The sequence below is a fragment of the Aplidium turbinatum genome, chromosome 16, assembly GCF_918807975.1.
Source record: "Aplidium turbinatum chromosome 16, kaAplTurb1.1, whole genome shotgun sequence".
Classification (NCBI taxonomy): domain Eukaryota; kingdom Metazoa; phylum Chordata; class Ascidiacea; order Aplousobranchia; family Polyclinidae; genus Aplidium; species Aplidium turbinatum.
In genome coordinates, this window is record NC_137487.1 from 1,113,423 (window position 1) to 1,135,294 (window position 21,872).

The 21,872-nt window shown below is 38.4% G+C and overlaps 1 protein-coding gene across 1 annotated transcript in view; it reads right to left on the reverse strand.

Moving 5' to 3' along the window:
• Nucleotides 1-619: 619 nt before the first annotated feature.
• The window catches only part of LOC145785880 (uncharacterized), an 89,406-nt gene continuing 68,153 nt past the window's right edge, over nucleotides 620-21,872 (reverse strand). The window contains exons 12-18 of the mRNA XM_082597583.1: nucleotides 20,704-20,917; nucleotides 17,976-18,085; nucleotides 15,452-15,578; nucleotides 13,469-13,719; nucleotides 6,934-7,096; nucleotides 4,697-4,846; nucleotides 620-1,161 (exon numbers count right to left, since the gene is read on the reverse strand). Of these exons, the coding sequence (XP_082453709.1) occupies nucleotides 847-1,161; nucleotides 4,697-4,846; nucleotides 6,934-7,096; nucleotides 13,469-13,719; nucleotides 15,452-15,578; nucleotides 17,976-18,085; nucleotides 20,704-20,917 (1,330 nt within the window). The 3' untranslated portion in view covers nucleotides 620-846. The remainder of the gene's footprint in view (nucleotides 1,162-4,696; nucleotides 4,847-6,933; nucleotides 7,097-13,468; nucleotides 13,720-15,451; nucleotides 15,579-17,975; nucleotides 18,086-20,703; nucleotides 20,918-21,872) is intronic.

Below are 21,872 nucleotides of genomic sequence, written 5' to 3' on the forward strand. Positions count from 1 at the left end.
AATAGTGAAAGCCGCTGTACGGAGGCTCGAAAGGGCGACGGTTCGACACCACTCAAAAGCATACGGCTGTGTCTTTGGCAGGACATTTGGAGGCATGCCTAAACATTGATGCAGAGATTGGGTTCCTTGCTTTCCAGTAGGCTACATTTAAACCAAATTCTCAACCCCAACGCGTTAGCCTGGATATAACAAAGAACATAACAATATGTAGCCTGCAGTAGGCTAGAATGAGCTAAAATGACATCGGATTGTTGAAAATGAAAAATAGATGTTCATTCTATATTGACAATTCAACTAATAAAATTTCAGACGGAAACACAAGTTTCAAACCTAAGATACTAGCTTGTCTCCTGACAGAACGATTGCCAAAATGAAAATCCGCAATAGTTCTATCTCTGCTACATCAAATAGTTTTTGTCTTGCTAATACAGCTTTAAAAAAAATTGAAAAATTTTATCCTGTTACTGCTCTAGCATAAAAGATCTCCGACAAGGTCGTAAAATACGTATTTTTGCAACCAAATTAAAAAATTGTTAATGTTTTAAAAACTGTGTTTTTCACCCGAGCAGGTAGGAAAACTGTCTTTCAGCAAACAAAACAATTTGGTAACCATGCCAACTATACAACTTTTATTCAAAACAAAACCAATAAATTTAACAAAATAGTTTGAATGTTTGTACAACCAAACGTTTAAACTGACTAGGACGACAAAAAAAGGGAACAACTTCATTTGTGTCTCCTTGAATCCATCGCTGGAAGGTTTTCATCAAACTCATCGAGATCACATTTAGAAGGTGTCGGTATATTTAAGTTCCTTTCCTTATTGTTTGTGCTGTAACGTAACGCTTACTGGTATCGATACAATTGTTGAAGTGTACTTGAGCAAGGTTGCCCCATCACCTGTCCGAACGAGTTTCTGCGACTTGCTTGAGATGCCCCATTGGCGACATTTGTTGATGCTGTCCCACGAATAGTATCTGTCGATGACGATTTGCGTCGATTTACTCGGGATAAATATGAGTTGCTAGTACCACTTTTCGTTCCCCGTCGACCAAAGCTACGAGTCGAACTATTAAAACTCCTCTTTCCGCTGAACATGTCCATCCACGCTGATCGTACTGCACGAGGTCGCACCGTGAAGACAATAAAAATCCACAAACCCTAAATTCACATTGCTTGGTTAACAGCTGCAGTAAGACAGACAACTATTAAGGTGCATAAATTACCAGTGAAAATAAAATTTAAGCTAATCAACAACCTCTCAAGCATTATGTAGCTCACTCAGCAAAAGTAGCATGACTTCACCACAGCCTACTGCATTTTTGATTTCAATAAAATAAAACATGTAGAAAAACATTAGGCTACTAACTGCACACACATGTCAACTGTTTTAAACTGAAGGTTTTCTTTAGTGCAGTAAAGTTGCAGAGTAAAAACTTGATTTGGATTGTTCGTGGGTGATCGAAACATAGGATAAGAGCTTTTTCATCTTCGCCGTTCAATCGCTAGCACAACGTAGTTTTAACCATCAATAAGAAGGTTGGACTTTGTTATAGAAAAGTTATGCTAATAAATGATTGAAATATGTTAAAAATAAAAATTGAAGAAACGGTTAAAATTTGTTACTGAGCTTGGACAAAACAATTATCCAAGATAGAACCAAAATACAAACAGTTAGATGCTAGAGGCGCAAAACAACACCAACTATATTTCATGAAGCTGACTATTGTCTGATGGAAGGTTGTCTTGCTAAAGTTTGGTTTTTCAGATATTTTTCTTTTTAAGTTCCCTTCTTTGTGCAACATCATAATATTTTGACTATTAACTGCTGATAACCTTCTTTTTTAGCCCATACTTTTAGGTAACAAATTTTGAAAACAGTTGATTTTGTTTTGTTTCCAAAAGAAATAAGTTATCTCATTTATAACAGTTTGCACAGAAGCATCTGTTACATAATAATATACAGTTGGTAGTTCATAGTTTTGCTGTAAGAGTGTTTTCTTGTTAAAAATTTGAAAATATACGTTCACTCCCTTATAAAACAATAATGTTTTTTTTAATTTTGACCATTAGGAATATTAATTATTGAAGGTATGATGGAAGAAAATAGGTGCAGGGGAAGAAAGAGACGAACAGTAGGCTGACTTGTCAAGCATCGGAGAAGCAAAAAGAGTAGCGGAAGAACGTGACGTGTGGAATCATTTGACAGTCAATCTTCGGCTCGGAGACGCCACATGATGATGCAAATAATTATGAATATTGAAAGACTTATTAAAATAAGCAAAGTTTATATTAGTTCAGCTATTAGACTTGTTACTGAAATTATTCCTTTGCTCTCATTTGTCAATCTCGGTAACCGGATCTGGGTCAGTGGTTCAAGCCTCTACAACAGTGTTTCCCAACCTTTTCAATTCACGGACTATTTTTGCAATAGCCCAAACTTTTGTGGCTCATGTTACAGCAATCACAAAAGAACTTGTTTTAGCGAAATCTGTTTATTGCTCACATTCTCAAATTTCAATGGGAACCTTGTCCCTGAACTTGCTTCACCAGTTCATGGAAATTGGGGTTGATGGTCGTTAAGACACATTTGATGTCGTCTTCTGGTTGTAGTTGGTTACGGTACTTGGTTTTAATCATAGCTAGTGCTGAAAAACCAGCTTCACAAAGATATGTTATCTGAAAGGGCAAAAAGCTCTTGTTGCCTGCAAACAGAGTTCAAATAGATTGGGTTCCATTCCTTGGACGTTGGCCCAAAACTGAGTCAGAGAAACATTTTTGCATTTCTCTTTCCACAGCTGTCGACTTTGCAGCACAACCAGTTGTTCACCAATGCAATCTATTTCCTGATGAACCAGTAGTGCTGAAACCTCGAAGGGATTTCGTACCCACTTAAACTCTTCGTTGAAATTGTGGGAAGGAATATATCTGTCCAGCTCGAACATAAATGAAGTAAGGTGCTAGAGAAAGATTCCACCGATGCTCTTCAAATCAAATTCTTCTTCCAAAAATGCGTTTAAAGCAGGAAAAGCGACCATCTTCCTACTTTTCATTCGATGCATCCACAGTTTCATTTTACCTTTAATGCGACAATGTCTTCCAATACATCCAAAAAGATTTTATTTCTTCCCTGCATAGTAGTGTTCAGCTGGTTTAAATGGCTGAAAAAATCAGATAAAAACAGCAATTTGGCAATCCACTCATTGTCGCTGAATCGCTTGGCAAGTTTATGATCCTGCTTATTTAAAAAAGCAGCTAGGCTGCGTAGGCTAGCCACTCTCTCTAACACTTTTCTGGAAAGCCAGCGAATGTTCGAATGAAATAAAAGCCCAGTGTGCTCCGCACCCATCTCGTCACACAACGCTCGAAATATACGAGTACATAAAGGGCGAGATTTGATATAATTAACCACAGATACAACCTCATTGAAGACTATGGCTAGGTTTTCTTGAATCTCTTTTGCTGCCAGGTTTTCTAGATGAAGAAGACAATGAATAATTAAAATATCTTTGTTTTCCATTTTCACGAAACTCATAAAACATTTTTTTGTTCCATCATAGACGGAGCATCATCAGCACAAACAGAAACACAGTCAGTCCACGACAGTTGATGTTCTTTAAAAAAAGAATCTACTTCCTTAAATATTTTTTCTCCTGTAGCGTGTTTTGTAAGATGACGGCAAAAAAGAAATTGCTGAATGTTGTCCTCACTTGCACGGTATCGTACAAACACCATGGGCATCGTTTCCTATATCGGTAGTTTCTTTCAATTGTAAACTAATTAATTAAACAAACAATTCCGTTGAGTTACATCAGAGTTGCATTGAAACACATGTTGCTTACATATATGATTTTAGTTGATGTGCTTGTGGACTCACCCAGAGCCTTCCGCGGACTCATTTGAGTCCGCGGACTCGGGTTGGGAAGCACTGCTTCTACAAGTATGAGAAATTGCCAGAAATACATACAATCTATCAGGCTTTGTCAGTCCGAGGATAAAGATTTAAAAAATGTAGGCTTTCTTCAACAACAAACATGCGGCTTATCGCAGTCGAGTCCCAACCGAATGCTGGTCAAGTCGAGTTGTTGTGTAGGCCTACTGATGTTGACATTTTGATGATTTTGGTATTATTTGCCGATATCGATATTTCAGTATGTGCGCTTCATTGCCATCGTGGATTAACAAGGAGAGGATCAATCGAGTTTTAACTCGTCTAGTTGGCGCTAGCGACGGATGGACTTTTAACTGCAGTGGTAGGCTATATGTTAATAATGTTGTAAATATGTATTATGTTTCAAATCAAAAATTTTTGTAAAAGCAGTTGTTACAGTGACGAAAGCTATCGACTTATGCTTTGAAATTTAGCATTTGTTGTCGTAATATGTTTGAATAAAAGGTAACCCAAACAGAGTAAGGTATTGTTAATAGCTTAGTCAAAACATTTGGCCCCTTCAAAATTTTGTGTTGGCTACGCCATTGTAGCATATATCATGTGTAGGCTAGGCCAAAACTTAGCTCAAAAACCTGATGTGATAGAATAAAACAAAAGTCAAATTCAAAATCAGCACCAAATTAAGTGTATTTGCATGGTTTTAGTAGAAGAAATGTTAGTTAAAAAATCTAGGCCAGTGTGAGGAATTTCCAATCTGTACTTAGGCTGAACAATCAATATAAGTAATGTCATGCTAAGAAATACCTGAAAAGCATTGAAGATAACAAAAACATAAGATAAAATTCTTCTGGTCACTCCATCTTGGATTGGATCTATGTTGATAAAAAATCCTATCACCCAAGTAGGTCCAGATAGAAGAAGAATTGCGGTTGCATTGATCACATGCTGCTTTGCCTGAAATAGGTTTGTTATGTTACAACAATAAATCATAGCCTGAAAAATGTAGCTTGGAAATACAAATCATAACAATAGCTGATAATTTATCTGATAAACCACACAAAAAAGAAACAATAAGTAATAACAACCTCCAGGGCCGGTGCGTCCATTATGCAAACTATAGGCAGTCGCGGAGAGCGTAGCCATCAAGGGGGCGCAGAACTTCCTTTTTCATTCGGTTTTGTAACTTTTTTAAGTCATTTTTCTTTGAAGAAAGACATTTTTGTGTTTCAAATATTGTCACAGGCAGTGGCGGCTCGTGCCATAGGGCTGCAGGGCTGCAACCCCAGCTGAAAGAAAGAAAAGAGGGAAAATATGTTTTCCTCTGTGTTTGTCCGACCCGGTTACTTTTTTCACATAAGAATTGCGGATCGAAAATTAAAATATAAAAAGTTTCGTTTGACAACACCGATCTTGAGCAAACTCATTTGCAGCCCGAGATTCTGGATTTCAATCGCTCTGATTGGCTATCCTTCAAGCTCCACCTCTCTTGGTATGTTACAGCAATTTTTGAATCTGTTGGGGCTCCATGGAAAACAGCCCCATCTAACCGAATAACTTTACAGACTTTTTAAAGTTAGTTTTTATTTCGCAGAGTAGCGATGAGCCATGAATGTAGAAGTGTTAGCTGTAGAGTTAGGGTATTCAACAGTTATAGGAAATGCTAGGCCATCTCAAAATCACTAGAACCTTGTATGCAACGGCTAGGCTAGTCAAGACTAAGCTCAATACTAGTAAAGTTTGTCTCCAAAGCAATACTGTGAGTTTTTTAAATACAGCTTAGGAATACATCAATTTTTCAGCAAAGTTTGAATGCATTTTTTCAAAATTTGGGATAAAAGCATACTCAGAACGCACCAAATTTGATGCGATTTTTCAAATTTTTCTTGGAAGAGACCCCCCACACCCCCCTGCGAAGTCGTTTGCAGCCCCACTGCTTACAAACAGTACCAGCCGCCACTGGTCACAGAAACTGCAAGCCTGTAGCCTACGAGATAATAAACGAGATACTTGCTCTGATGCTTTGAAACCGCAAGTTTATTGGACTCATCTGGAAATGCGGACTTGCATTCGCAAATCCCTTGCAAAAGCTTTGCGATTGTTGTAATTTTGCAAAACATTGATACAATCAAGTAGGCTCATTGACGCCAATGAGTTGAGCTGTGAACTAACAGCAATAACTAAAAATATCTTAAAATCTATGAAACCTGAAGATGTGTCTGTGATCACACCTGAAGATGTGTCTGTGATCACACCTGAAGATGTGGCATCATTTTTAATGCAATAGAGTTTTTGCTGATCGACAATAAAAAAAACAATTGACGTAAAATATTAAATATTGAGCTTTTGTAGCAGATATATATTTTTCTTTAAACATGCTAAACTGAGTGGGGCTCTAAACTCTCCCGACCGAGGGTACGGGGGGCGGTTAACACAATCCTGGCTCTATTGATGCAATGGTGACGATGTTGTTATTGATTTAGTGAAGAAAAATGTTTAAAAACAGGCTAAAAATAAACCACTTGCGTCCAGCTGACAACGTGATTTGCATCAAAATGATAATCAGCAAAAAATTGGCAACACTAAAACTACCGGTGACTTTAATTAGGCAGCTCCTTTACTAAGAGCGCATATAGTACAAAAAATAATTTTCTTTTGATCTAATCTTCGCAATATTTTCAATTGGGAACAAACTTACTTAATAAAAACAAACAACTTGAGAATTAAAATAAAGTTCAACCAGCTTCATGTTTAAAAAGAATATATATTTCGCTACATAGTAATGAGCATCTTCAGTTCTTATTCAAATAGAATCGTGCCAGGGTTAGGTCTCGGTGTCTCAGATGACATTCACTTTAAAAACAAACAAGAAAGTAAAAATAAAATTATTTCAAAATGTCCGGTATGAGCAGCTAATGCAAGTCCAGAATAAACATGAATTTTAACATGGGAGTTAAAGGATTAAGGAGTTAATTTATCGATCAAATTTATTTTCAGTTGCAACACTTTAATTTTTAATAAAGGGTAAACCATTACAATCTTGCCTTCACATGGTGCGAGTTACTACGTATGCGCGCCAGGCTAGTTTTGGCACGTTTGCAGGTCACGTGATAGATCACTACACTGAAGAGAAGGATGTTGATAAAAAGGATAATTCCCATCGGAAGAAGGAAAGCCCAATACATAGCCAATGTTGAAATCCAGCAGCTAAAAATGTAAAGTTTAAAATCTTCCATCTTCTACTAACATACATGCTATTATTATAGCGGCATTTATTCAATTTGTCAACTTTGCAGCGGTCATAAACAGGATGTATTGTGCAATCCAAGTTGTACTATGGCGTAGTAGATGCTGAACACATTGTCATGGTGCACAAACTGAAAACACTTAACTATCAGATATGTTTACTGGATCGGATCCTGATCTGGCAGGATCATCGAAACTTGTTTGGATCTAAATCAGATCAAATTGAAAATTTTGTGACTCTTTCTGTATTTTATCAACCGTCAGCCTTGGGTGTGACATTGCGATTCTACTACTCAAACTGCGACAACCAATGATTGGCAGAACAGCAATAGTCACTTAGGCTACTTATTACAATTCCTAGGACAGTGATCGAGTGATTGCTATCCCTCGTCTTCGAGGATGATGGCCTTCGCAATAAAATAAAAGCTAACGGTGAGTTCTTAAATGGCTAATTAGTCCAATCTCGGCTTTAAAAGTTCGGTTACATTTGGTACATTTAAGATCCTTTGGGAGAGTTGGTTGTGGGTGTGATTATCGTTCTTTTCTTTGCATTCTTTTTTCTTTTAACCTTTTAGATCTGCTCTTCTCAAATGTGGCAACACCTTCCTGAGTGGCAGATCTCCAAAGCAGCCTATCCTCTGCGGTTTCCTCCCACTTTGTATAATTGATGTTACACACTTTAAGATTACTCTTCAGTGAGTCTTTATACCGCTTCTTTTGTCCACCTACCGAACGCTTATCCTTAGCCAATTCCGAGTAGAACATTTGTTTAGGGAGACGCTGATCTGGCATTTGCACTACATGCCCGCACCATCTGAGTTGATTTCGAATAATGCGGGACTCAATGCTTGTTGTTTCAGCCTCTTCTAGCACGCTCAAATTTGTTTTTTTCTTTTTCCAGCTGATATTTAGAATTTTGCGCAGGCAGCGTTGTTGATATCTTTCAAGAGTTTTAATATGGTTTTGGTAGATGGTCCAGGTCTCGGAAGCATTATAATAGTGTTGTGATAACTACTGCATTGTAGACGGCGAGCTTTGTACTTTTTCGTATGTTATGGTTGTCAAATATTTGTGAGCGAAGTTTTCCAAAAGCAGTGCTAGCACAATTTAAACGATGTTGTATTTCATCCTGAAGGTCAGCGTTGTCTGAAGTTTAACTTCCGAGGTAGCAGAAGTGTTTCACATTCTTTAGAGGTGTACCACCGAGAAGGATTTCTGGCAGAGCACTGGTACGATCTTTAAGAAGTGGTTGAAAGAGGACCTGAGTCTTGCTGGTATTGACGCTAAGTCCAAGCCTCTTGTATGCTTGATGGATACCATTCAGAATCTGCTGTAGGTGGTTTTCACTCAGTGCTGCTACACAGTTATCATCGACATATTGAAATTCCATGATACTCCGTGTTGTAGTCTTTGATTTACTTTTAAGGCGGGCGAGGTTAAAGAGCTTTCCATCCATGCGGTAAGATATGTCAATGCCAGATGGAAGGTCATGGTGGACTATTTCCAAGATAGATGCAATAAAAATTACAAAAAGAGTTGGTGCTATTACGCAGCCCTGTTTCACTTCAGAGTTAACCAGGAAAGGTTCAGAACTGTTGTTGCTGGTCTGTACTCTGGCAAACATACCATTATGAAGAAGACGCAGAATACGAAGAAATTTGTCTGGACATCCGTATTTCGAAAGTACATCCCACAGTAGATCTCTTGAGACGCAGTCGAAGGCCTTAGAGAGGTCAATAAACGCCATGTACAGTGGTTGATGTTGTTCACGACACTTTTCTTGCAATTGTCTGAGGGAAAATATCATGTCTGTGGTGCTACGCGATGGCCTGAAGCCAGCCTGAGATTTAGGAAGGATCTCGGATATCAGTTTGAGGCGATTGTTCAAAATACGTGCTAAAATCTTGCCAGCAGTTGCTAACAGAGAGATCCCACAATAATTTCCACACTCTGATCGATTACCTTTGCGCTTGTATATGGTGATGATATTAGCATCTTTGAAATCAGATGGAACAATTTCATTTGTCCAAATTTTGATTAGCAGTTGATGAAGGTTATGTTGGATTAAACTGCCACCTACTTTGTAAATCTCTGCTGGGATTCCATCAGGGCCCGCTGTTTTGTTGTTTTTAATGGCCATGATGGCAGTTTTGACCTCTCCGAGAGATGGTGTCTGAGAAAGAGAGTCTTCTTGTGTCATGTTGGGAATAATGTCAATCACGTATTTGTCAATAACAGCTGTATGGTTGAGAAGCTCCTCAAAATGTTCCTTCCATCGAGATCTTATTTCGGCTTCGCTCTTAAGTATCGTTTCTCCATCCTTACTTCTCAGAGGGGATTGTCCATGCATGGATGGTCCGTAGACTTCTCTCATTGCATTAAAAAAGCAATGTGCGTTATTGGCATCTGCCAGCTGTTGCATTTTGTGGGCTTTCTTTTCCCACCATTCATCCTTGAGAATACGAGTAGTTCTTTGGACTTCAGCCTTACATTTTTTGTACAGGTCACGTTTTATATCAGATTCAGGGTCATTCTGGAGCGTGATAAAGGCTTCTCACTTTCTATCGATTAGTTTCCTAAGATTTTTATCGTTCTCATCGAACCAATCTTGGTGGTTCTTATTCTTATGACCAATAGTTTCTTTGCATGTGTCGAGAATAGCCGTTTTAAGGTGATTCCAGCAATCTTCAACAGAGTCAGAAATCGAATTTTTCTGAAGACGAGTTTGGAGGCACTGTTGAAAAGTCTCACGTGACTTCGTGTCCTGAAGAGCTTCAATATTGTATTTTTGTGGAACTTTTTCTTGATCGTGGTGTTTTTATTTAGTATGTAGTCTTATCTTTAGAATCGATGCAATGAGACGATGGTCTGTCCAGCACTCATCGGTTCCAGTGACAGCTCTACTAAGGAGCACATCTTGTTGGTCACGAGATCTTACAATCACATAGTCGATGAGATGCCAATGTTTTGACCGCGGATGTTGCCAAGAAACTTTCAGGCGGTTTCTTTGGCGAAATAAAGTGTTGGTTATCAGGTTGTAACACTTAGTGAGAAGAAGGGTTCCGTTAGAGTTGACCTTTCCCATTCCCTCTTTTCCAATTGTACCTCTCCAGGAGTGGATCCTAAAGAGGGCTGCTCAGTCGTGATAACTGCTGCCGAACATCTTTCCTGCTTCTTCCAAAAGATAGAGCGACTGAATCAAGTTACCACCACTAACGTGTCGGTTCCGCACTAGAAACTTCCAGCTTTCACTTGCCTGTTCCCGTTATGCATTATCGATAGCCGTTAGGTTTGAGTGTCTTGCGAAGACGACTGTGCGTGAATTGATTAGCGTGGACTTGATGGCGCACACTCAACAAGCACACATAAACTTGACAAGGTCATCAGCTTTATCCAATGGCAAGGCAAACCAAGACGATTGAAGCTGGTGGCATGCTGCAGCCTTCATCCGCCTTCATAGTCGTTGAGCCTGGCTGGCTTCATCCGCCCGTTCCGCCGTTGGGGACTTTGGACTACGTTTTGTCTGACCTCTACCTTTCGACCAACCTGGCATGGGTGGCCCATCTGGGAGCAGTTAGCTCCCGCCAGTACAGCTGTAGAGGTCATTGAGGTACGGAAACTCTCTCACCACGTTAAGGTAGTACTCCGAGGAGAGAGTAAATTGCAATTGCTACCACCTTTTGTGTTTGTTCGTCAGTTGTTGCTTGTACGCAGATCAGTGCAGTTTTATTGAATTTCAGTCATTTATTATTAACATTTCACGAATAATTGTTTTGTTTAGATGAATTAAGATATTTTCCTGAAGAGGGCAGAAAGTTTTGCCGAAAACGTTTGAAATTATGTGTCTATTTCATTTCTGTATTAATTTTAAATTATGCAATTCAATGTTAGTAAGTTGTTATCGATTGTCTGTCTATGGTTTTTAAGAAGTACCTCTCTACCAAAGCTATATTAAAAGCAAAATGTAGCAAAATAAAATATTTTTAACAAAATATTTCTGCGGCTAATTGAGAGGATCACAAATGGAAATCCAGCATCACCAAAGTTCATTCGTCCATCCCTGACGCCTACTCCCGTCTTATTGGCTCAAAGCTACCGAGACGGCCATATGTATTCCTCAACCTTGTTTGCAGAGGCTTTGGCTCAACCATGCACCAATGGGGAGTAGTATCTTCCACTTCTTGTGAATGTAATGATGAGGAACAGACCGCAGACCACAGCATCAACGATTATACCATCTTCAACTCACTTAACCGAGTTAGGTCTGCATATTTTGGAACCAAAGACTGGCTGCTCTCCTCTGCAGTCATCCAGTTATGTTAGGGAACATCGTGAATTTGAGGTAGTAAAAGGATAAATCCTCGGCTAAACAGCTCACACGACGACTACGAATACAATCTTTGTGCATATTTTGCATGATTTTGGGCTGCTTTTGTGGTAGTACAAATATTGGACAAAATTTTGACACTTGTGTTTGGAAATCTAAGATCATCTGGCAACAGTAGTAGCAGTGTCGCGTAGCGCTTCCACAGGTGAAGCTCGTTCTCTTTAAGCCAGTTTTTAAAAGTGTTTCTGGATTGGTGAATAGTGTTGTAACCTTCGGATAATGCAGTAGATGAACGCAGTCTAAAATCAAATGTTTGCCTGCTCATTTTGCAGTTTGGACAAATTGGGGTGTTTTGATGACCCATCCATGAAAAGTAGTAGCCTAGAGGTTTAGGGATGACAGGATAAAATATATTATATATTGAGTTCTTGATAATGTTTGACGTCGCGGGAATTTTTTTAAAACCGGGCCCCTTAAATATTCTGGGCCAGGGTCCAAAAGTACCACGTGGACCCCCCTGTCAACGCCCCTGATTGTAGCTGATCCATTCTTTTCTGTTACATGTCGAAAAAATTTCTGTTGCATTATCTTCCACGATCTGGGTCAACACGTTGTCATCGTGTGGAGGCTTGTGAACACCAACTTATTTTTAATACAGTGTTCACTGTTCAACATGTTGTTACAGCATCACAAAAAGTGCGAACAATAGGTGTTGCCACAAATAACAGTATTTATTGAATTTTCAACACAATATCTACAGAAGTGATGATACAGCTGTTCTTAACCTAATATTGTTGTAAAACTAGCTCTTCTTCGTACAAACATTTTTTCTTATTCACCACTCCAAGGGTCGAGGAGCTCTGCCTTTCACCACCTTTGAGCAGGGGTTGACTCAGGCTTGATGTTTGGGCAGGTTTCGAGCAGCAACTGAATTTATTCTTCATCCAGTGTACGTGGACTACCACGCATACCATTTGGCGCAGTTGCTGGTGGTGTGGTCTGCGGATTTTTCCTCCTTGTCGCACTCACAGATCGCGAATGGTGCCAGCTCCCATTTGTGTATGTTGGAGCGAAATAGTCCGACGCTAGTGCGCAAGCGATGGATCCACAACATCCAAGCCGTTTTGAGCATTCCAGTTTGGGTAGAAGCCGATGTCGGAGATGAAACTTTGAAGTCTTGTAGGAATCTTCTTCCACTCCAAGCTCCATTGGTGGTTTGTTCAAATAGCCACACCGACGGATTGGTTTTCAGCAGTTTTCATCGGAAGTTGTGCCACCTGCACAAATGGGTGTCTCGATTTTAATCACCAAAGTTGCTTACTTGCAAACTCAGAGTCTTGAATGGAGCAAGTGGTAGGGAGTTATTGCGCGCGCGACGAGAAAGAAATAGAATGGCTTGTTCACGACAAAGCTCAGCTAGTTGGATGACTGCAGCCTGCAAGGACTGGAAATTGTCCGATGGTGTAGGTTGCAGGTATCCAGTCACGATACGCCAGACGTCAGTTATGGTAGTTAACACTGCGACTCCAAACAACTAGGCTACCTGGTGTTCTGTTGGAGCATGAATTAGAGCAGTGGGCGTAGATTAGACGAGCTGCTGAGTTGATGGCCATTAACATAAAGGTATCATGTGATCATTGTCGTTCAAAGTTTATATTTTGTTAAAAAATGTTGTCTGCCTGTTGTTGTGCGCTACGTCAACACATATTAATTTTTTGTTATTAACAGTGTTTTTGCTTAAATATTGTGGCAAAATGGTTATTGGTCAATTTTGTTTTATGAAGAAATTTAAACGGCTTTTTGTTAGTTGACACAAATCATTACGGTTTACTTTTGCTGTGTTATATGTGTCATATGTGATATGCAAAAGATTTGGTGAAATATGATGTTTACCACTATATTGGCTTGATTTCTTTTTTAAGGCTATATGCCACTGGTAAAGCAAAAGCAACCTAATATAATTATAGGACGACTGGTATCATTATCACACGCAACAATGCACTCACACTCCGGTTTCCCTGTAGATTGGGTACATTCTGAACCATTCCATTCCTGGGTGTGCTTGAACGAGACCGAAGTGGGATCCCAGCGTGGCAATGGTTAGAAGAAAGGGAAACCCCCATGCAAAAGTACACATTTTCCCGATCGTGTGGTTGGTTCCGCCCCATACTTTCACAAACATGAGATACATATCAAGGACTTCAATCAGCATCCAAGCGAAACTGGCAGCAGTGAAAAAGTGAAGAAAAAATCCACTCTAAAACATCAGAATCAAATGCTTGTGAAATGGTGTGAAAGTTACCGAGCTGTAGCCTACATTTTATCATGCCTTGTTGCAGCTGATAAGACCTTTCAGTGATTGCGAACCTAACCCAAGCCAACTGTCTGCTTGAAGCGTTGACTATCTCGTAATCGGTTAATAAAAGGTGCTTTGAATGACGCAACAACAATTTACCAACTTCAAGAATTCGATTTCGAAATGCTGTTATAGCCCCATCAGTCTCACAAAGCCAACCAAACAGTCAAAGCTTTAACGTCGCTTGAGTGGCGAAGATAAAGAGTTAGGTGGCGGTAGTCGACATTTCATTCACGTGGTTCGATTCCTACCCCTGCCATAACTCTTTTTTCTTCTGTAATTACCATAGTTCCAGAGATGTACGTATACGCCGCAAATTCTACGCCGCATACTTGCGGCGTAGACTTTTTGTTTACGCTAACGCTTGCGGCCACATTTTTTTTGGATAGTTTGCGCTTGAGGCTACGCCGTAAAGTTTTTGCGGTTTTTTAGCGCATAGCGTCAACGCATACTTTTTAATGTATTTTTTTCGCTACAACATGCCAATACTTTCCAGCGCTGCAGTTGAAAGAATGTTTTCAATGGGAAAAGACATATTGGAACCAAAACGCAGCAAAATGTCAGATGAACATTTTCAGATGCTTGTGTATCTTCGGGGAAATTCAAAATAAAACTTGTTTGTTTCGAGTGGTTTATACCGTGTGAATGTTTGGCACCTAGCAAACAAAATTAGTTTACGCTAGTGTATGCGCTGACGCCGCCAACTTTTTTTACAAGTTACGTTGACGCATACGGCGTATGGTTTTTCGAACGTTTGCGTTTACGCTGACGGCGTCAATATTTTTTGTATGAGCGTACATCACAGGGTAGTTCAAAGCAAAAACCAACTCTCTGGTTGAGTGCTACAAGGGTTACAATTGGACGGTAGCCACTCAAACATGTTCTGATGGGTTGGCGGTTGCAATTGGGATCATACTGGGAGTTAACATAATTAAGTGGCTACCGTAATTAACAAGGCATCTTATACTTCTTTCAACTAGTTAAAAAAAAGTTTACAATGACAGTTGTGTTCAAAACACAATAGACGTAAACTTGTTTGGTTGGTTTTGAATCTTTATCTTCGGACTGACAAAGCTTCTGAAGGTTATTCCCGACTCTGTCGCATACCTGATGAGGCTTTAATTCCACTGACGCGGGTGCGATTACCGAGATTAATAGAGTGGAGTTTCCAATTGTTGAATTGCCAGTGAATTAATCCATCCACTAAGTGCCACTGAATGAAAAGCTGTCCTAAAATGCGATGCTCAAGCGTAGCCTACACACCGAGTCGAACCATGCCGCTTGGTCTTGAGGTTTCTTCGTGTGCAACGTCAGGCGTAGGCCTATAACCGGTTGAGCTATCGGAGCTTTTTGTTTATTTGGTAACACAAAGACGTTACCAACGTAGGCTTCATTCACATATATAGCCTACTGCACAGATATCTGGCGATCTAATACGATTCAACCATGTCTATTAATCTTAAAATTCAAAGCGGATATTAATAACAACCTCACACAAAAAAAAACTATTGTTGGAGAAAGTTGCAATTATTTGGTTAAGCTGAGTTGATTTACATTTCCACAAATGACAACATGCAACATGCATATAACCTTACATCATACTATACAACAAGTAGATTGAATGAGTATATACCGCAATGCATTGTCCTTGTGTGACAGGTAATGACATCACAATCCCGAATATGTAAGTGATGTAGACTCCAAAGAGGGCGACACAAAAGTGCAAAAGGATCTGTTTAGATTTGTGCTTGCGAAGATGTCTGCAAGGAAACCTATGTGCTATAATTCAGTTGTACTTTGATAAAGAAGCGTTAAAATGTGATGAAAAATTTTGAGCTTTAGTCATAACAGTAAAGCATTATTTTTCATCACTAAAAAATCTCGAGAGTTTTCACCTACAGCATGTCAAAACTCTCAGTTTGGTAGTTTTGGCACACAACAATGCATGGGAGTAAATTCTTTATTGAAGTAATCTAGTTCCAGAGGGCGAGAATTCCCCATTAAATCTGAAAGCGATTTCTTAAAGTTGCCAATTTTCAGCCCAAACGATTATTTTGGAGGGAAGAGAATAATTTCAATTCAAACTTTAGTCCTGATTTAAGAAAACAACGGTATATTATAAGATCTCTGGTATTTTTTGGAAATTTTCGTCCAACAACTCCCCTTACCCTGAAAACTACTTTCAAGTAAAATTGCATTGCATAAACGTCATTTTTTGTTTAGGGCGTTAAAAGTTCAAATATTATTTTGCTACTGAACTAAAACATGTTAATAATATTGCAAGACAACCGCAAACAATTTTTCTGATCTTGTTGACATTATCGTAAAACGCGGTAAGTGATTATTTTAATTTCTGCGCATGACAACGCTTGATATGATAGAAAACTGTTTTTTCAAATTTTGCAATCCTCATTGCTTCTGTTAAAAATCCTGTAGTGCAGTGGAAGAAAATGAGGAGAACGTCGTTTGAAAAGCGATTATGAACTCTGAGAGCTTGCAATGACTGAGTAGAAATAATTTTACTGTTTGTCTTTGCAAAAACGCTATTTCTCCAGTTTCTCTTAAAAGCATTTCTAATGATACAATTCCTCATTCAAATCAAGTTTTTCATGTCATTACCCAAGGGAAGATTTCTTGTTGTAAGTTTTTTCTTCGTCAATGGATATTTGCTGGTTGAAACAACTGTTTTGAACAGTTTGTGGCCCACATTTTTATTGTGGATTGCTATTCTTCGTAGAGCTGATAACCCAAAAAACGTTTGCTATTAATTATTATTGCTTCCAATTACGAACCTTGTGTTCACTGTTTTTTATATCATAGCACAAGAAATAATGCGGTTTGTCATATTGAGGTCCAACCAAACAATGGAAAACTAGACGATGCACCTCTCTGCTTGCGCATGTTGATTCACGAAGCAATTATGAGCTTATGGCTTGTAAGCGCAATGTAATCCATTTCTTGCTTTGCTGGAAGTTAGCTAGTAACAGCACAAATTCACCAAAATCTTGAATTTACAAAAAAAAAAAAAATACACAACTTTTAGTATAAAATTTATTAACATCATCAGATCAGCCAATTTTTGAAAAAAGTCAAGAATAAAACAGTGCATGGCGTTACTGTGCTTTCAGTTATCAAACGAAATATTAGGGGAAACCAGACCTGCCCCCCCCCCTTCCCCCCTTGAGGAGCAAAGTGTTAAATAAAAAAGTTGCCAGGTAATTTTTCGGCAAGAAATGCTTTTTATGACTTTCTCATATTTAAAACGAAGCTTGTTTGGTAAATCTATCACAAAGTTTACAAACTCCACAACTTTAAGTTATCCTCCTCACTGCAGAAGCGTTTGGGAAATGAAAGCTTTTCAAACCAATTAGGCTACAGTCTGAATAATACAAATTTAACCAACGACCTTCTGCTGCCTATCCATTCATTTAAGAGTAGCACTACTGTACAAAACAAGTTTTTGGTGCAATTTCTGTGCAGTTCATAATTTAATTACAAGTTGTAATTTCTAAACGGCTAAGTAGCCTAAGTTGTATACACCATCGCATCGATGATGTAATTTTGTCGCATCTTGGTTACATATGCTTTGATGAGTTCAAAGGAGATCACTTTGAATTAAATTTTATAGATTTGTGAATTTTGGGCTAGGTCTGACTGGAAATCATTGGGTTACTTTTGAAAAAAAGTGTTTTAAAATGCCATTTTTTCTGAAAATATAAAAAAGATCTGGCAACGCTTTCACATAACCACCCTTCTCTGCGCTTCACGAATGCTTTTCCAAAGTTTGAAATAAAGTTTATTACGAAGGTAGTTGGTGTATAAGATCTGTGAATATTTGCAGCTCCCGTATTTTGTTGTGTATTTGGAACTCTTAAGATTGCAGACTACTGCGTTGATGGCTGAACAATACCATGGCATGGTATGGCTTGTGGCTAAATCATGGATTATCACGTTTTGATAAAAATAACACGGTGTGTTATGATTTTAATTAATACAAATAAAAACATAAAAGCCTCAAAGGTAAACACTACGAAGAGGGTTGACCTTTTTAGTCTTGTTTCCGCACGACAACCAAAGCAGTCCATTTGCATTGCGCAATTACTAATGAGAAAAACTGTTCACTAAATATGAAAAGTTGAACAGAAAATATTACAAACCTGAACAACGAATATGATAGTATTGATACGAACAGTCCAGCAGTTGACAGAGAACAACCAACGATTGTTAAAGTTGTGAGCACTCCATCCTCCGATGCTTTATCAACGCTCTGCAATCAGCCAGAAATTAGTAAAGTAAAAATTGATCGTTTGTATAATACGGGCAGGAAGATTTTTAAACCAGTAACACTAGACTTAGAAAATGTAAGTTTAAGTGTTGAAAAGTGTGGGTGTTCATCAGGATTATTATCTTTTCTGGCAGTATTATTTTGTAAAAGTGAAAGCAGAAACATACGAGTTGCGTTATTGTTGCACTGACGTTTCGCGCATGATGACAATGCGCATCTTCAAAGCGAATAATACACAAAATAAATCTACGAAATATAAACTGCAGTGCGATTGGATGCAAGATAGAAAAGTGGAAGATACATTATTTCAAATAGGCAATAAAAAACGTGAGAGCGGTTATTTTCTAGAGTTATTTAGAGTTTAGACAACGTAAAGCTTTCAAGCAATTAACACAAAACCGAAGCAGTTGAGATCAACAGAATATTCGGGACGAAATTATAAGGATGCTTATAGTCAGTTAGCTATAGTTACGTTCAAGAAGTTGAAATTTATTGCCTTTTTATAAATATTATCAGGTTCCTGATGAACGAACGTTCCAACGTTTTCGGCAGTAATTAAGCCGAAAACGTTTGACTGTTAAAAGTATTTGTAAATATGTAAAAGATATTGTTATAATGCTAAACCCTGTTGTATTGTTGTGTTTTGCCTGTCTTTGGTACAAGAACTTATAAGGACGTTTTCAATTGTGCCCGATTAGGTACAATGCCTGTCCATCAAGACAATATAGACTTGTTCGTATAAATAGGAAGACTATCTATTTAAATCTCTTTTTTAAACTTTCTTTCAAACTCTGAAGGAAATTATTTGTTTGATAATAATAATTTGCAATTTTCATTTTCCGTGCCCAGTTGTTAGCCATAACATGGTCCTCTGCTGTATGCTACATAAGCAATGGCTACTTAATCCATATTCTGTTACGTATTGAGTAAACCTGCCGATGGAAGATTTTCTGTGTTTGGTCTGCGACCAGGTTTCTTTGAAAGTAAAGTGTTATGAAACATTTCACTTGTAGTTTTATTTTCATACCTTGTCAATTTTCTTGTAGCGTCCAAGTTTTTTCATCACGCTTCCGTTTAATAACCTAGGTGCCGTTTTATGAAATTAATTTCGATTTATCTGCTCAAACTGTTTCGTTCTTCTTGTATAGAATGTCTGCAGAGTAGCACTTTCTCATATTAAGTTTGCGTTTCACCAAGCTGTGACATTGCCTGTGCAAATCCACTCAATAGTAGCCTACTGTGGCAAAACAACAAACTGGTGGTACATTTGTGTAAAATGATGTTTTATTTATGTCGCTTTTTCTATTCCTTTTGATCTTTTCACATTATGTCTCTTTCATAAACGTAGTTTCGGGCACATTAACATAAACGTGTTGAAATCTCTCTTTGGGTAGGCTACTATTGTAATTAACGTTTCTATTATCGCCCCAGGAACGACCAAGTCCGAAACTTGTTGGCTAAGGTGTTGCCTGTTAAGTAGGCTACGAAAAAAGTTGTTAACTAACCTACTACTGTAGTGTAGGTTAGTAGCATTTTACTCAATAGCAATAACGTTCCAGTGTAAGTGAAACATGCGGAAGGTGGAAGTATATTGTTGCTGTTATAGCGTGAGGCCAACCACACTGCAACCGTGCAACGTAAGAGTTATCGTCACGTTATCCATTCCTCATAACAGTAGACTAAGCATGGACGTTGTATCACTTCCCTTCATTTGCTTCCTTATGGAGAGGTCAGGCAACACGCAGCGGTAAACCTCACACTATGGTAGCACAGATGTATCAATATTATTAATGGCATTTATGTTATGTAGGCTTTCTGAAACTACCCAATTTTTTCCCCAAATATTGTTTTCTACAAATTTTAGAGTAAATTTTCTTTATGAGGCAAGTCCCTTCAAGTTAGGACTTATCAAACTGCATTGCGCGTAAGTCATCTGATGAATAATTTCCAATATCTAATCGTGCATTTGAGCATTTTACGCTCCCCAACAAGCAACCTCGACAATTAAAAAATGACACACATTTATGTCAACCACTCAACTTTTAACCGGTGACTTGGACAATCAAAATCTCTTCGCGGCAAAGTGAGTAAACTGTAGTTTAATGCAAAGTACAACAAGGCTCCGTTCCTTCACCGGCACATGTCCACTCTTCCCTACCGGCACAAGGTAGGTGCGATATTTGCATGAGCGTCGAGCTTTTCTTCTGAGCCATGCACGACTGGAGGAAATGGCATATTTTCTGCAAGTAGGCTATGTTGCTGAGGAACAGACCGCACATCATGTCATCAAGGATTGTACCATCCTTCATTCTCTAAGAAAGTGGAACAAAAGTTCTGCACGTCTTGGATGATGAAACTGAAAACTGGTTGCTTTTTGGTAGGCCACCGGTAATCTATTGGTTTATTTGTGAAAACGTCGCCAATCTGCTGTGGCTAAGGACACAGCCTCACCTTCAGAGGCTCATTAACGTTGATAACTAAGAAAGTTTAAGAGATGAAGCTTAGAGTGTTGTTCAAAAGTTTGGATACTTTTTTGTGTAATGATCAGATATAAAATCGCTGTGACCTGAATTTGAGCTTGATTTAGGCAATTGACTTACCATTAAAACTGCAAAACTGGTCAGATGGTTGCAACTGCATTGAACATTTCCGTCCGATAACATCCCAGTAATGCATCCATCGTCTGACCAGTCACCAAGCCCACCTCTGGATTGGTAGTCAAAGAACACACATCTAGGATTGTACAGTGAGGTCCTTATAATTGTGCCGTTGTCCATAACAACCGACGACACCTTGCGGACGAGCGTAGACAATCTGAGATGAAAAAATGATTAAAGCGAAACTATTTGGAATTTCCACCAATAACATTTGCAATGTAAATTGTATATCTTTTCATAGATTAAACAAACTGTGGAAACATAAGTTAATAAATCAGTATTAACGTAATTACCAGAGCTAACTTGATATAAAGAGGAGCGTTCTTCTCGGCAGTTATAGCAAGGCTGAGTATTCACTAGAACAGTGAGTAAATATAGCGCTAACTTCTTTAGGTGTATAAAAAAATATGTAACTTCTCAAGTACATGTAGCTCCACACAAATGATTTTTGACTTTTTTTTATTTCTTTAAAAGTAATGTCTAAAAAGACATTATTGACTGCGGAGAGTGGTCACTGATCAAAAAAAAAAAAAAAAAAAAATGCTTTGATCTTATGGATCTTTTCAGCGCAGTGATATAAAAGTAGAGAATTGTCTTGAAGTTTTGGATGAGATGATGGTTTTCGAGAGTGATTAATAAGCCCAGTAAGAATTCATTTAATTTCGGACTGCAGCGAAACGTAATTTTCCCGCCAATTGGAAAGTGTGATTGTTTTGAGAAAAGTTGTGCTAAGCAATGATTGGAATTTGTTAAAAAAAAAAACGAAAAAAACAGAAATTTGTCACTAAGCTAGGACAATCATCTGATATGGATCTAAAATACAAGAAATTAGAACAGGGGTTCTTAAACTTTTTTTTAACGCGGACCCCTTAAAAAAAATTTGGTTTGCGTGGATCCCCTTTCATGGCCTAGTTCGAGAAACTTTTTTGGTCAGCATGAATTGGACATGACGCAATAAAATTAAAATGAATTGGTAACAAAATTTATTTCTATGTAAATAAGGACCTTATGATGATCCTCCTTTTAGGGTGAAACAAGGTGAAAGGGTTTAGACTCTTTAGAGAGTATAGTAGGCCTAACTATATTCGATTTGAGGTAACAAAATTTATGTT